The 13,816-nt window shown below is 38.4% G+C and overlaps 2 protein-coding genes across 4 annotated transcripts in view; both read right to left on the reverse strand.

Moving 5' to 3' along the window:
- The window catches only part of LOC134745124 (magnetosome-associated protein MamJ-like), a 298,423-nt gene that overhangs the window by 262,023 nt on the left and 22,584 nt on the right, over nucleotides 1–13,816 (reverse strand). For all 3 annotated transcript variants that reach the window (XR_010128136.1, XM_063679091.1, XM_063679101.1), the window contains exons 3-4: nucleotides 11,906–12,094; nucleotides 10,811–10,933 (exon numbers count right to left, since the gene is read on the reverse strand). Coding sequence is in view for 2 of the 3 variants with exons in the window: in XM_063679091.1 (XP_063535161.1) it covers nucleotides 10,811–10,933; nucleotides 11,906–12,094 (312 nt within the window). In the remaining variant the exon portion in view is untranslated. The remainder of the gene's footprint in view (nucleotides 1–10,810; nucleotides 10,934–11,905; nucleotides 12,095–13,816) is intronic.
- The window catches only part of LOC134745302 (male-enhanced antigen 1), a 182,407-nt gene that overhangs the window by 108,676 nt on the left and 59,915 nt on the right, over nucleotides 1–13,816 (reverse strand). The window lies entirely within an intron of this gene.

A 13,816-nucleotide genomic window follows, 5' to 3' on the forward strand; every position in this document is an offset into this window, starting at 1 on the left:
TTGTAGATCATCAGTATACATAGAAATAAAGAAGATTCTAAAGGTAAAAATGTCATCCTTATGTATGTGTAACTACATGTAATATATTCGCAGTGGTTTGTCGACCCTCTAAGATTCCTCGGCCAGCCGCAGCCGCCCACACGGTGGAGATTTTATGTTGCACATTGAAAACACGTTTTCTAGTCCGGCGGCCCGGTGATACCGGATTTTTGAGATTTCAAACGTACATAAATAGTGTGCGATGCGTACCTACTAATGTCGTTAAGGGATCTTTGACATTCAATTGACATTTTAAATTTGCTAAGGTGTAAAAAAAATAACTATAGCTCTACCCGCTTATCAGGTAGTTGGTAACAAAGATAGATATAACTCCGTAATAGATGGATACAGTCTAAGGAAAAAACGTGCCTCGAAAATCAAGAAAATTTGATTCTCGTTCAGAGGGCGCTACTAGCTTTGGCCTACTGTCGTATAGATGGCGTTGACGGTTTAGTTTGTTATTTAACAATTTTAACGCATATCAGTGAAAGAACGTGGGTCAAAATCATAAAAATAATTAACGGAAATAAATTTTTTTTTTATCCATGTTGAAATACATTTTATCGTACTTTTATAAATCTTCATTTTTAGTTTTAAAGTTTGTCGACAGATGGCAGTGAATTTACTGGGGTTACAAAATTTACTATGACAGTACCGCTCTAGTATAAGTTACTCTATGTTGGTAATAAAGTCGCGCGGTGATTTTCTAGTAGAAGGTAAAGTCAAAGCGGCCAATTCCGTACACGAGCGTTTTTTTTTTTCAAACAATAGTACAAAATTGATAAATTCATCGACAAAGCAGCGATTGATTTTAGTTTCAATGTATTGTTTTGAAAAGATGTGTCCCGCTGAGTTTGTTGCCGGTCCCATATTGGGATACCCTCCTCAAATTGAGGGGGGATTTTAATCTTCTCGGGGCTGAGGTGTAGGGTTAGAGCCGGCGTAGCTTGATTTGACGTTCATAAGCGCATTGTAAATATGCCTACTTAAATAATAAACTTTCTTTATCTTTATCAAGAGCAGACGGGCTTTTTTCCTACTGTAAAAAAAAAAGAAATATACGCTCGTTTACGGAATTGTCTCTATAATGGAATCGAAAAATTTGTGACTAAAACTAGTTTATATATTACATTTTATCAAACACAATTTAACAAGCCACCAATTTACCAGTCCGTAGCTGAACATCACCATACCATTTCATTCATTTTCATTTCATACCAAAACACCTCACTCAAACGGTAGACCTACTCGTATAAGTACTTATATTGTACACCATTACTGTTTATCGGAATTATTTTAAAGATAAAGGATAAACATAATAAACACCAAATTTGGTTAACAAAATAAGCTGAAGAAAGAAAAAAATCTTGCACGTATACGTCCAGAGGTATTGCAAAAAAATATTAAATCAACTTTTTCTTTGCATTTATTTCAAGTGTTAAAAGCAATATATTGATAAATGAAAGTATTACAAATCCGGTAAAAAACATGCTTTTACAGCCTTTTTGCTTTTTTAGAGTTGTACAAATTATAACTATGTTGATCATCAATCGAGATTACAACAGTAAGCATCGTAAAAGTATAACGTAGTATTTCTATTTTGGTAAAAACGGAACAATTTTATTTGGCAAAAGCGTTGCGGGAGCAAGTTATAATGACCGCCCACCATTTACACAGTTCGCGAGTGCGTGTTAAATGCGTCTAACGCCAGTGTTGCCAACTCGGAATTTGAAAAAAATGCCAGACTTATGTCTAAATTATGCCAGAAATATGCTAAATAATTTTGAAATGTGCTAAAAAAGATGCTAAAATCTTATAGGTAACAAAAAACCGGCCATTATGACATATGACATGACATTGACTATACCATAGATAACACAAAAAGATTAGTGGGTGTAGACGAGACAATTTTTCGCACAATCTGATTGACAATTTAATTGGTAACGCGTATGAAAAAAAGGTCGCGGTGTGGTGCGGTAGTCTGTTACGGCTTATTATAATTCCTCGTATGCATAAAATTTGTTTTGACGGTTGTGCCATGGATTGTCTATCACTGCCAAGTAGGTTTCAAACTTGGCTTAGGGACAATCACTTGATTCACTAAATTATGCTAAAAAAGATGCCAGATGCTAAATGGAAATTTTCGATGCCAGAGAGTGTGAAATTATGCCATATCTGGCACCAATTATGCCAAGTTGGCAACACTGCCTAACGCGGTATTTTACTATCGGTTTGCGTTGGCGTCGACACGTGACAATATTATTGTTTACATATGTATGTACAAAAAATAGATTACGTTTTATGTAAACATTAAACGCTGACAAATTTCACTATTAGACGATTTTTAGTGTTCCGTATCCAAAGGGTAAGAACGGGACCCTATGCTGTCCGTCCGTCCTTCTGTCCGTTTATCACCAGTGTATCTCATGGACCGTGATAGCTAGACAGTTGAAATTTTCACAATATATTTCTGTTGCCGCTATAACAGCAAATACTAAAAACAGAATACAAATATTTAAGTGGGGTTCCCATACAATAAACGTGATTTTTTTTGGCGTTTTTTGCGTAATGGTACGGAACCCTTCGTGCGCGAGTCCGACTCGCACTTGGTCGGTTTTTTATCTCTACTGTTACGTCTGTTACCTCTGACAATTTAAATGTAATTTGGTATGGATAGTTTGGGTTTAGAAATTATTATTCTGCGCAGACTAAGTCGCAGGGAGATTTTAGTATATAATAAGTTGAATAAACAAGTATTGAACGGTGTATGACTTTAATATTAGCGGATCACTTGTACCATTCCATAAAACGTCTTGTACTGACTTCCCATCCCCTATTATATGATTAATTGATTTTAAATGATGAATAAAGCAATTTACTTATACAAGTATAATCATTTAATGGTTCAATAGCCAACGGCATTCTAATACCTATTGATCAATTATTGATTAAAACGATTAAGCTTAATATTGCTTCAATACAAAAAATAATCGACCCCTATTGGGTCATATGTAAGGGGGCAGTTGTTCGGAACTGTCCAATTTTTGTTCTAAGTTCTAACTGACAGGACGATATCGTCCGGCGGACTGATAGTCAGTGGGCCCCTTTAGTCATAAAAACACAAAAAAATAGAATATTTCTTATAACCAAAAGTTAAAGACACTAAATTCGGTTTTTTTATTCCGTAGACTAAAATGACATTTCATGTGGTACTAAGAAATGTCTTGTCTTACACATGAAACGTCATTTTAGTCTACGGAATAAAAAAACAAACCTTAAGATTCAACTCGTGTGTGTTTATGATAAAGATCCTGACCGAATTTTGAGTAGTCTTTTTGCAGATTTTACGATTTTTCGGCTCTATAGAGCACAACAGAGGTCTAAAACCACGATTTTTGACCGCCACACACATAATATAATGCTCCAGGCTCTAACTTAGGTCGGTACCAAAACTTATCTGTCTGTCCAAAAAAAAAACAACATATAGGGAGCCATAGATATTTGACCTTATACTAGCAGTGTCCCTGTCAGCATCTCCGTCCACATTGGATTCAATCTGTGTCATTTCATCTCTCCCACAGCAGACTTTCCAATTTCAAGCATATGGCTGCCTTGCCACTGAGACGGACATGAGAGGAGATAGGTTGTAATCCAAATCTCTTCTCCGCTCCACATGTTAATTGGTTGATTCCCTCACGTTTTCTCTCATCTTCATGTCAGTCGAATGGCAGCCTTAATTAGGTTATATCAATCCCACCATCCGAATTTCATCAAAATCGTACTTTATCCGGGAAAAGGAAACAGACAGATAAACACTTCCGCTTTTATAATGTATGGATTAACAAATTAAAATGGCTTAACCTCCACCATCGTTATTTAAATGGTCTTTATGACGCTTTGAATAGTGGTTATTCAGACCATTATAAAGCCAGTATACAGCTTGACGTCGACACTATCGCATGTTGTTAGTCGTCAATAAACTAAGAGATGATATATTCCTCACGCATTCGACTCAAACCAGTACAAATATAACCCTGGTACACAATTGTAAGTTTATGGTCACCAAAAAGAAAAAGTTATTGACAGTAAGAGACGTAGCTAGAAAAAATTGAGGTTCGAATATGACAGCTGATGTAGTCCAGTACCCTCAACATCAGTTTTACGCGGTCTCAAACGCTAGCGTCTGCGTCAACTCAAACGCAGTGCATCTCGCACCCATGGCAGTACAAGGGAGATGCATTGCGAGTTTGTTTACGCAGTCGCTAGCGAATATGTACGGCTGGAAACAGTGCTCGACCGACGGTCAGCGCTGACCGTCGGTCCTGTCCTGACCAAATCCAATACCAAATCACGCGCGTACCGTCAGCGTAGCTGACCACCGCTGGTGGTCACAGTTACAGTGGCGATGAAAGCGGGGGTGGTAGGTAAGCGTTTGCGCCTACGCCGGTAATTGCGCCGGGCGATATCGTTGACAATGCCTCACGTTTGGCCGCGCGGATATGGTTAGCACCTCTTTGAATTATAATGCGCGCTGACGCCGATTCGAGTGCAATGCACTACGCCGTAATACCAGTGAAATCGGCTCACTTTGCTGGTGAATTTGGTATGTAGCGACCGGTTTTTATTGTTGTTGAGTGTATGTCATAGAAACCGCTGGTTTCTAGACGAGACAAGGTCGGAAGGAAACAGTTTGATTGACTATCTCCCGTATAAACGATATTACTAATAAACCCAGGTAATCAGATGATAAGCTTATCCAAAATTAATAACCCGAGTTAGGAAATTGCTTAATTGGACAGTTTGAAACGAATTAACAAAAACGGAAGTCATATCCTTTAACGGCTGTGGCTGTAATGCTTATAACCAAAAACTTTTAACCATCGCTCATGTATAGATAGGGATATTCTACGAGAATGTCGCTTATTAAATACTTTTGCCTTGTATGACAGTTAACTTGACGACTTGAGTGACTTTTTACCTTTTGGCGAAAAAAAAAAACATTACAACGAACAAGTGCCAGAACTGCACCCATCCGCACTTGACGGACTGATCAACGTCACCTGGCGCGCCGCGAAGGTTTACTATAAAACTTTCCATACAATAAAATTTTGCGAATTCTTTAAAGATGACAAACAGTATGGTGCAACGTGCAACCGAACCTAAGTAAAGTTTTTGGAACGAAGTTCCTTATCGAACGGTTGGCGGATGGGGCTAGGCGAAAAAAAGTGTAAGATTTGACCGTCACGACCCATACGATTGAGAAATAGGCACAAAATAGGTAATGAGACGAATGAGAATGAAAATGAGGAGGATGACGGACACGGAAACAGACACGACGAACACGAAGAACATAACAATAGAACAGAACAGAACATAACAATCAGCATGAACATGAACACGACACCAGCCTTTCTTCTTCGTTCCAACCGAGTGTTCCACGACGCTCACTATTTTTTAGGGTTCCGTACCCAAAGGTAAAAAGGGAACCCTATTACTAAGACTTCGCTGTCCGTCTGTCTGTCACCAGGCTGTATCTCAGTAACCGTGACAGCTAGACAGTTGAAATTTTCACAGATGATTAATGTTGCCGCTATAACAACAAATACTAAAAAGTACGGAACCCTCGGTGCGCGAGTCCGACTCTCACTTGGCCGGTTTTTTTTTTTTAATTTACAGGTATATATATTTTTTTACTTTAATGTCTGTCAGTAGGAATGTCTAAACAAAGTCACATAGGAGTAGAGTTGTGCCGTTCCCGGTAACATTCCCCATTTTGTATGGGGAAATTTCTCGCTCGGTAACATTCCCCATACAAAATGGGGAATGTTACCGGGAACGGCACAACTCTACATAGGAGCAGCGTCGCAACCAAAAGGGCGTTTTTTACTGAGTTATTACAGAAACATTTTTTCACAAGAATTGTGATTATCTCTAAAACAAGATCGATTTCACAAAACTTAGTATGACATTATAGTCTCTAAATGTGGTCAAGTGACCTTTGAAATCTGTAGGGTCACTCGAGCCCACGGCCGATGCCCATGCACCCATGTTACATATATGTAAGTGAAGTGCATATACCACTATACTATACCTAGACTAAGACCTATAAGGAGATGACAATCAAACTCTCATTTTTTGGGTTCCGTACCCAAAGGGTAAAAACGGGACCCTATTACTAAGACTCCGCTGTCCGTCTGTCTGTCACCAGGCTGTATCTCATGAACCGTGATAGCTAGACAGTTGAAATTTTCACAGATGATGTATTTCTGTTGCCGCTATAACAACAAATACTAAAAACAGAATAATATAATTATTTAAATGGTATGGGAGCCCCATTTAAATAATTATATTATTCTGTTTTTAGTATTTAATTTTTAGTATTTAAATAACAAACATGATTTTTTTGCTATTTTTTTCCGTAATGGTACGGAACCCTTCGTGCGCGAGTCCGACTCGCACTTGGCCGGTTTTTTGTATCTGCGATGTAAAACATAAGTTGCAAGGCGGTTTAGAAACTGCTTAAACCGCGCCTCTTTGTCTGCCGGCATCTTATTGTATTGTATTGTATCCATTAATGAGACCTTGAGTTAAATAGCGAAACTTGGCAAAACGAATCAATTTTGTAATGATGACGTTGCTAAATAGATAAACCAATCCAAACGTCATTTTCCTAGTTTTTACTGAACGCCAAACAATCATGACCCTACTGTCAAACTTGAGTTTTTTATCCAACTAACAAGGGGGTAAGGTAATGTTCTTCGAATGTTATTTCTCTGGCTCTATACAGGATGGCTAAAAAATAAGTGCTTTCCCGTTGCCAGGGAGGTTTAAGGATTATACTGAGCACTGTTACTATGGGACCAACCAGGAAAGCGCGAAAAAAAGTACCCTCCCATAGAAAATGGACCAACCAAAATGTATGAAACAGCCAAATTTTTTTTCGCGATTTCGGGGTTGGTCCCATAGTAAAAGTTGCTCAGTATAATCCCAAAACCTCCCTGGCAACGGGAATGCACTTACTTTTTAGCCACCGTGTATACTTGTATATATACTTACTGTAAGCAAATGAAAACGAAAGATAAGAATAGAATAACGAGTGACATCGGCTGCATTTTGACTAGTGTCCGACCGAAAGCGGATTTCTTGCCGAAACCGAAACTAGAGTCAAATCTGCCGTAACCGTAACTTCGGTCGGACGCTACCGAAAATATGTGGCTTTCCATCAGAGAAGGGTCCTTGTGCTTCATGTGCAATAAGGACGTTTTTATCGGAATTTCTGTTGGAATTTCAGATGCAAAGGACCTTATTGCACTTGAAGCATGAGGACCCTTCTGTGATGGAAAGGCACATAGTTTCGGCACAGACAAAAGGTTCCGCAGTTTTTTGGCCGAAACCGAACCTTTGGCCGAAAAATGATTTTTATGCCGAAACTTAAACGTTGGTCGGACACTAATTTTAACTGACTTTCAAAAAGGAAAATTCTATACGAAAAACCCCGCGTTTAAGTGTTTCAAGCGGTTTACGTGGCAACATAACTATTAACCGTCCCAGTGCACAGCGGTATCAACATTCAATAGATGAAAAATGACTAATCAAAAGCAACTTTCTCGCATGTATTGTGTTAAATGAGGGATCAAAGTGGTCTCGGCGGTGATCCGCCGGGGCACAGTTAGTCTCGGGGCCGAGCTCCGCCCTCCTACACTCACGGACTTAAATTTTTAAGCCCTGGTTTATATATTGCTTTACGTTGGATATTATAATAGCGTAAGTATTAACAACCAAATTAGCTTGAATCCTAAATGAGTTTCCCCTTATTCATACAGCATAACAACCTCTAACAAGCCTCTGTCTTTCCAATAAACAGAAATAGACGTTTTGTTAGATTTGAATTTGTCAACGTTTATGACTAACGCCATTGTCAATTTAAATCCGTGACCGTACCATCGCGAACATTGAATTCCAAGGTCACCTATCCATCTTTATCGCTCTTACACCATGCGAGGGATAGAGACAAATAGATCATCGAATTTGGATAGCCCCGTCGAATACGTGTGCACATGTGATGGTATCGCATAGGGCGCGAATTTCACATGCGGGTCATTGGCCTGGTGCGATCTAAAATATAGATCCTAATGTGTATTGTTTAGCGTACACGTGTGTACTTATTACGGTAGCCCCGTTTTCAAATGGCGTGTTGTTACATTTGGTCCAAGATGCTTAGACGAGTCAGTCAGTAGCTAAGCATTCCACGGTTCTATCCCGTACAAAAGAAATCGTAACCCCTACATTTTTTATATCATTCCTAGTGCTAATGCTCCTAATCACGAACGATAGAAATATTTACAATTCCGATACCCCGTGTGACGGCATTTGAATGGACGGCGCGTTAAAAATATGGAAATTTAGGGACACGTTCATATACATTAGGATCGGAAAAATGTCGTGATTCTTAAGGGCGTTTTCAGTTATAACATTAACATTTAAAACCTTCGCACTGAACACATTAAATCACATTTATAATGGGGTCTATAACGAATTTATTTCTATACCTTTATTTACCGACGTTTCGACACAGGTTTCACCTGTCGTGGTCTATTCACAATTAACATTTATTAATGTTTAAAAATGTGTTGTCTACCCCAAACTTTTTCGTACACTTTTCGGCGGGTAGTCACACAATTCACTGTTTTGACATTGTGCTGGGACGTCAGTTAGCCGCGACCACGACCAGTGAAACTGTGTTTTGTGGCTAGCTTTAAGTTTTTAGGTTACAGTTTTAATTCAAATTTATTTATTTTTTGTAAGCTTTTTTTCTATGTTTTTTATATATACTTATTGTTTTTATTTTTTCTCTTTTGTTGTTTAGTATGTATAGATTTTTTTTTGTGGCAGTTACTTTTTGTCTGTGTTTTTTTGTTTGTGTCGTTGGCGTATGTGTCGCCACCAACTCATAGTTTTAAGTCAGGTCCCCACTGAAAACCAGCGCCGCGGATTATCGCGGCATTATGCCGAGTGGGGTCCTATTTTAGCCTCCAATGTTTTTTGTCTGTATGTTTCCTTTTTTTCATATATGTAATCTGTTGTGGCGTTAAATAAATGTATTTTCTTTCTTTCTTCTTTCAAACGTCAGTAAATAAAGGTAACAAAATAAATTCGCGATAGACCCCATCATAAATGTTTTCAGTTAACTGTGTACCATCAACGGCCCGTTATCAATCGTCACAAAACTGACAGCTAGACAGTTAGACGTAACTTACTTAAACATAACTTAAAGTCGCGCTTTAAAGTACAATTTAAAATGAAAAGTCCTTATTAACATACCTACTTACTGGTTCGCATAAGTGTACGAGTACGACTGACTGCCTTCAACAAATAGAATACAGCATGGAAGTAGGCTAAATATTCTAAGTAATGCCAGTGATATATCTGCCAGTCACCATAATAAAGGCGAGAAATTTTACGGCTCAAAAGACTAGAATCGTCTGCAGAATACTAATAATACTGATAAAGTGAGATATTTTGCATTAGAAAGTCGTTACGGTCTTACGGTAACAGCATCATTAAAGAGATGGGAGTTTACATTTGTCGAAAACGCATGATTGGCACGCACGATCTATGGAGGAGGTCACACATCATTTTTTTTTATTTTATTGTAATTTTATATTTCATTGCAGAAGTGAAGAAGATTACAATTACATTAATGTAGATGAACTATTATTAGCATTACCTATTGATTAAAGTTACTTTCAGAATTTTTACTTCAAGTGATATTTTCGTCGTCTTAAGAATAAAAAAAGCCCTTTTATTTTTATATGATTATGCCTATAAGAAATACGGCTTAGTGATATTGTTAATATCATCTTTAGCCGTATTTCTGTGTTTAATCAGTTCTCGACAACTGCTCTAAAGATATCGATGGCCTGAACACTCGACAATATTATAGGGGCTAAGGAAGATAAAAAAAATCGGCCTCACTTGGCCGATTTTTTTTATCTTCCTTGGCTTGGTCGGACTCGCGTACGAAGAGTTCCGTACCATTACACAAAAAACGGCAAAAAAATTACGTTTGATGTATGGGAGCCCCCCTTTAATATTTATTTTATTGTTTTTAGTATTTGTTGTTATAGCGACAACAGAAATACATCATCTGTGAAAATTTCAACTGCCTGCTATCATGGTTCATGAGATACAGCCTGGTGACAGACAGACGGACGGACAGACCGACAGCGGAGTCTTAGTAATAGGGTCCCGTTTTTACCCTTTGGGTACGGAACCCTAAAAACGGCAAAAAAATTAAGTCTGATGTATGGGAGCCCGCCTTTAATATTTATTTTATTGTTTTTAGTATTTGTTGTAATAGCGGCAACAGAAATACATCATCTGAAAATTTCAACCGTCTAGCTATCACGGTTCATGAGATACAACCTGGTGCCAGACGGACAGACACGGGTCCCGTTTTTACCCTTAGGGTACGGAACCCTAAACATTGAAGTTTACTGCATGTATACAGATTTTTATTTTTATTTGCAACGTTTTCAAACTAAAGTGGCCTTTCTCAATAGTATGGTCTGTGACGGCAAAATCTTACACTTACATAATTATTTCTCAATCGTATGGGTCGTGACGGTCAAATCTTACAATTTTTTTCGCCTAGCTCCCATCCGCATCCGCCAATCGTCCGCTATGGAACTTCGTTCCAAAAACAAGGTACATTACATTTTCCCTAAAACACGTTTTGTTAGGAACCAACAGTAAGACAAGGAGGACTTACCTCTTCCGGCACTTTCTCTGGCTCTCCATTCGTTTTGGGCTCCTCTTCCTTGGATTTCTTCTCCTGTTTTGGCTTGTCTTTTCTGCTAAAACTGATGGACCTCAGTGACCATTTTTTCTTCACCTGCCCGAAAACAACGTTCGATTAAAGCAAGTGGAAAAATATATATGTCACACTATTTGTCAATTCTGTATGATGACATGACATGTAAATGATACATTCATTTAACCCTCAATTGGACGGAATTCCTTAATTATACTAATTAATATTACATGTGAAAGTTTGGTTATTTGTTAGTGAATGACGCAAAAACAACAGATTCGGTAAAAATTTAGCATAGTAGTTTACAACCTTGGACAGGAAAGTCATTAAATAAGAATCAAGCAATCGCAACTGAGTGAAAGCGATATAAACATGAACTTTTGATCTGAAAAAATCATCCCCTTAAAGAGCGAAATAGAAGGTAAAAGTACTTACTTTTACCTTAACGCACTTATATAACTTACTTTATACACGGTGGCTAAAAATTAAGTGCATTCCCGTTGCCAGGGAGGTTTTGGGATTGTACTGAGCAACTTTTACTATGGAACCAACCCCGAAATCGCGAAAAATTTTTTTGCTGTTTCATACATTTTCGCTGGTCCATTTTCTATGGGAGGGTAAATTTTTTTAGCCCCCGTGTATTAGAAGGTAAAAACGGACTTCCGCGAAAATCTAAATTTCGTTATCTACACTCTTGCATATTCAAGCGATAGAGCGGCAGATAACAAAATTTCGGTCATCGATTTTCGCGGAAAACCCTAAATACAAACACCGAAAGTTATAGTTTTTATGCCGTAACACTAGTAATAAGATTGTAATGTTTGCTAACCATGTATGGACCTTTTAGTCTAAAATAAATGATTTGTCAGTCAGTGAGAACCAGAAATACTATACTCATCCCTTACTTTTGGGTGACTGGAGAACCAGAAATACTATACTCATCCCTTACTTTTGGGTGCTAGTACAAGCGTAAGACAAAGACAGTATGATTCTCTCTTTTGTCTGTTTGAAATGAGATAGTCCTGGGCCAAACTATAGTGTATGGGACTTTACCTTTTCTTTCTTAGGTTTCTTGCCGTCCTCGGGCGTGGGCACGGATTCCCCGTCCTCCTTGGGCTCGCTGTCCCCGTTCGTCACGGGTGTGGGTTCTTTCTCTCCGTTCTGTTCTTCCTTGCCTTCCTTCTCTGTTGTTGCGTCCTTTTCGTTCTCAGGGGTCCCGCTGTCGAGCTGTTTCTCTTTGTCCTAAAATGGAACAGCAATGTTTTTATTAGTTGTCTTTATCTACCTATAGTTTCTTATATTAGGGGACAACGAAATAGAAATGCTTGGGATGCCTTGTTCACGGGGAAATGTGTGCATCTGGTTTTTTTATCCATACTTAATATTATAAATGCGAAAGTCTGTCTACGCCTAGCTGTCTGTGTGTTACCTCTTCACGCTTAAACCGCTGAACCGATTTAGTTGAAATTTGGCAGAGAGATAGTTTGAGTCCCGGGGAAGGACATAGGATAGTTTTTATGTCTGAAATCATCCCTAAAGAGAGTGAAAAGGGAGGTGAAATTGAAAGATTTAATGAATTGCCTTATTGCTATTAGCTATTACACTTTATCCAGGCGCTAAACTTACTCTAGCTGCTGTTACTGATTCCACGCAGACAAAGTCGCGGGCAAAGCTAGTAAAAGTTATGTTATAATTTTGGTGCAAGACTTTTTATTAATAATCTACTAACGGGTCATTCATGTCTCATGTAATTTCGCTCGACACTTTTCGATACGTTACGAGGATCCTCTGGCAACCCGCAGCATAGTCACAAAGCATTTGGCGTAGAAGAAAGATGATCAACATCGGTAAACCTATCCGGCTCAGTCGTCTGGCGGCTATGATGCCACAGATAGACAAATACACACGGTAAAATAATTATAACACACCTCTTTTTGCGTGGGGGGGGGGGAGGGGGCTTTATAACAACACGGAAAAATAATTATAAGTATTAACACACCTCTTTTAGCGTGGGGGGCGGGTGGTATTTATAACAACTTTAACAACTAAGTTATCTTAATAATAACGACCATATATGGCTATAAATGGTAGACTAGACACTTAACTGTTTATTAGTACTATTTTCGCATCGACATAAGGCGGCTAAGTGTTGATGTTGCCGTGCGAGCCATACTTACTCGTAACTAATCGACCGAGGTATCCAGAAAACTGGGTGGAGGTCGTACAAAAAAGGACTGTGCCCTGTTCGCATGCAGCCGCCTATCAATAACGTGACCTTTATAGTCTCACAACCTCTTAGTTATTTTAGGTTTTAATAATAAATATTTACAGCAAATTATTTAAGGTCAATGCGGCCAAATCTGTCATAGGGATAATTCCGCACACGAGCGTTTTTCAAACAATAGTACAATTGTTTTATCGACAAAGCAGCGATTGCTTTTGAACATTATATTATATAGAGGATATTCGCAGACTTTTGGTATGTATTTTGGAATAATCCATTCAGTAGTTATCAATCTAGAGCAGTTCAAAATCAGTTCTGCATTGTGAAATTATAGTTTCTAATCCTAAAAAACCGGCCAAGTGCGAGTCGGACTCGCGCACGAAGGGTTCCGTACCATTACGCAAAATACGGCAAAAAAATCAGGTTTGTTGTATGGGAGTCCCACTTAAATATTTATTTTATTCTGTTTTTAGTATTTGTTGTTACAGCGACAACAGAAATACATCATCTGTGAAAATTTTAACTGTCTAGCTATCACGGTTCATGAGATACAGCCTGGTGACAGACGGACAGACAGACAGCGGAGTCTTAGTAATAGGGTCCCGTTTTTACCCTTTGGGTGCGGAACCCTAAAAACGTACTAAATGCAACACCTTAACTGACCGGACAATATCTTTGCAATAATAATAAATATAATAATTATTGTTTCCGAATTGTCAGTTAACAGTGTGATAGATGGT

The sequence above is a fragment of the Cydia strobilella genome, chromosome 1 (genome assembly GCF_947568885.1).
Source record: "Cydia strobilella chromosome 1, ilCydStro3.1, whole genome shotgun sequence".
NCBI lineage: Eukaryota > Metazoa > Arthropoda > Insecta > Lepidoptera > Tortricidae > Cydia > Cydia strobilella.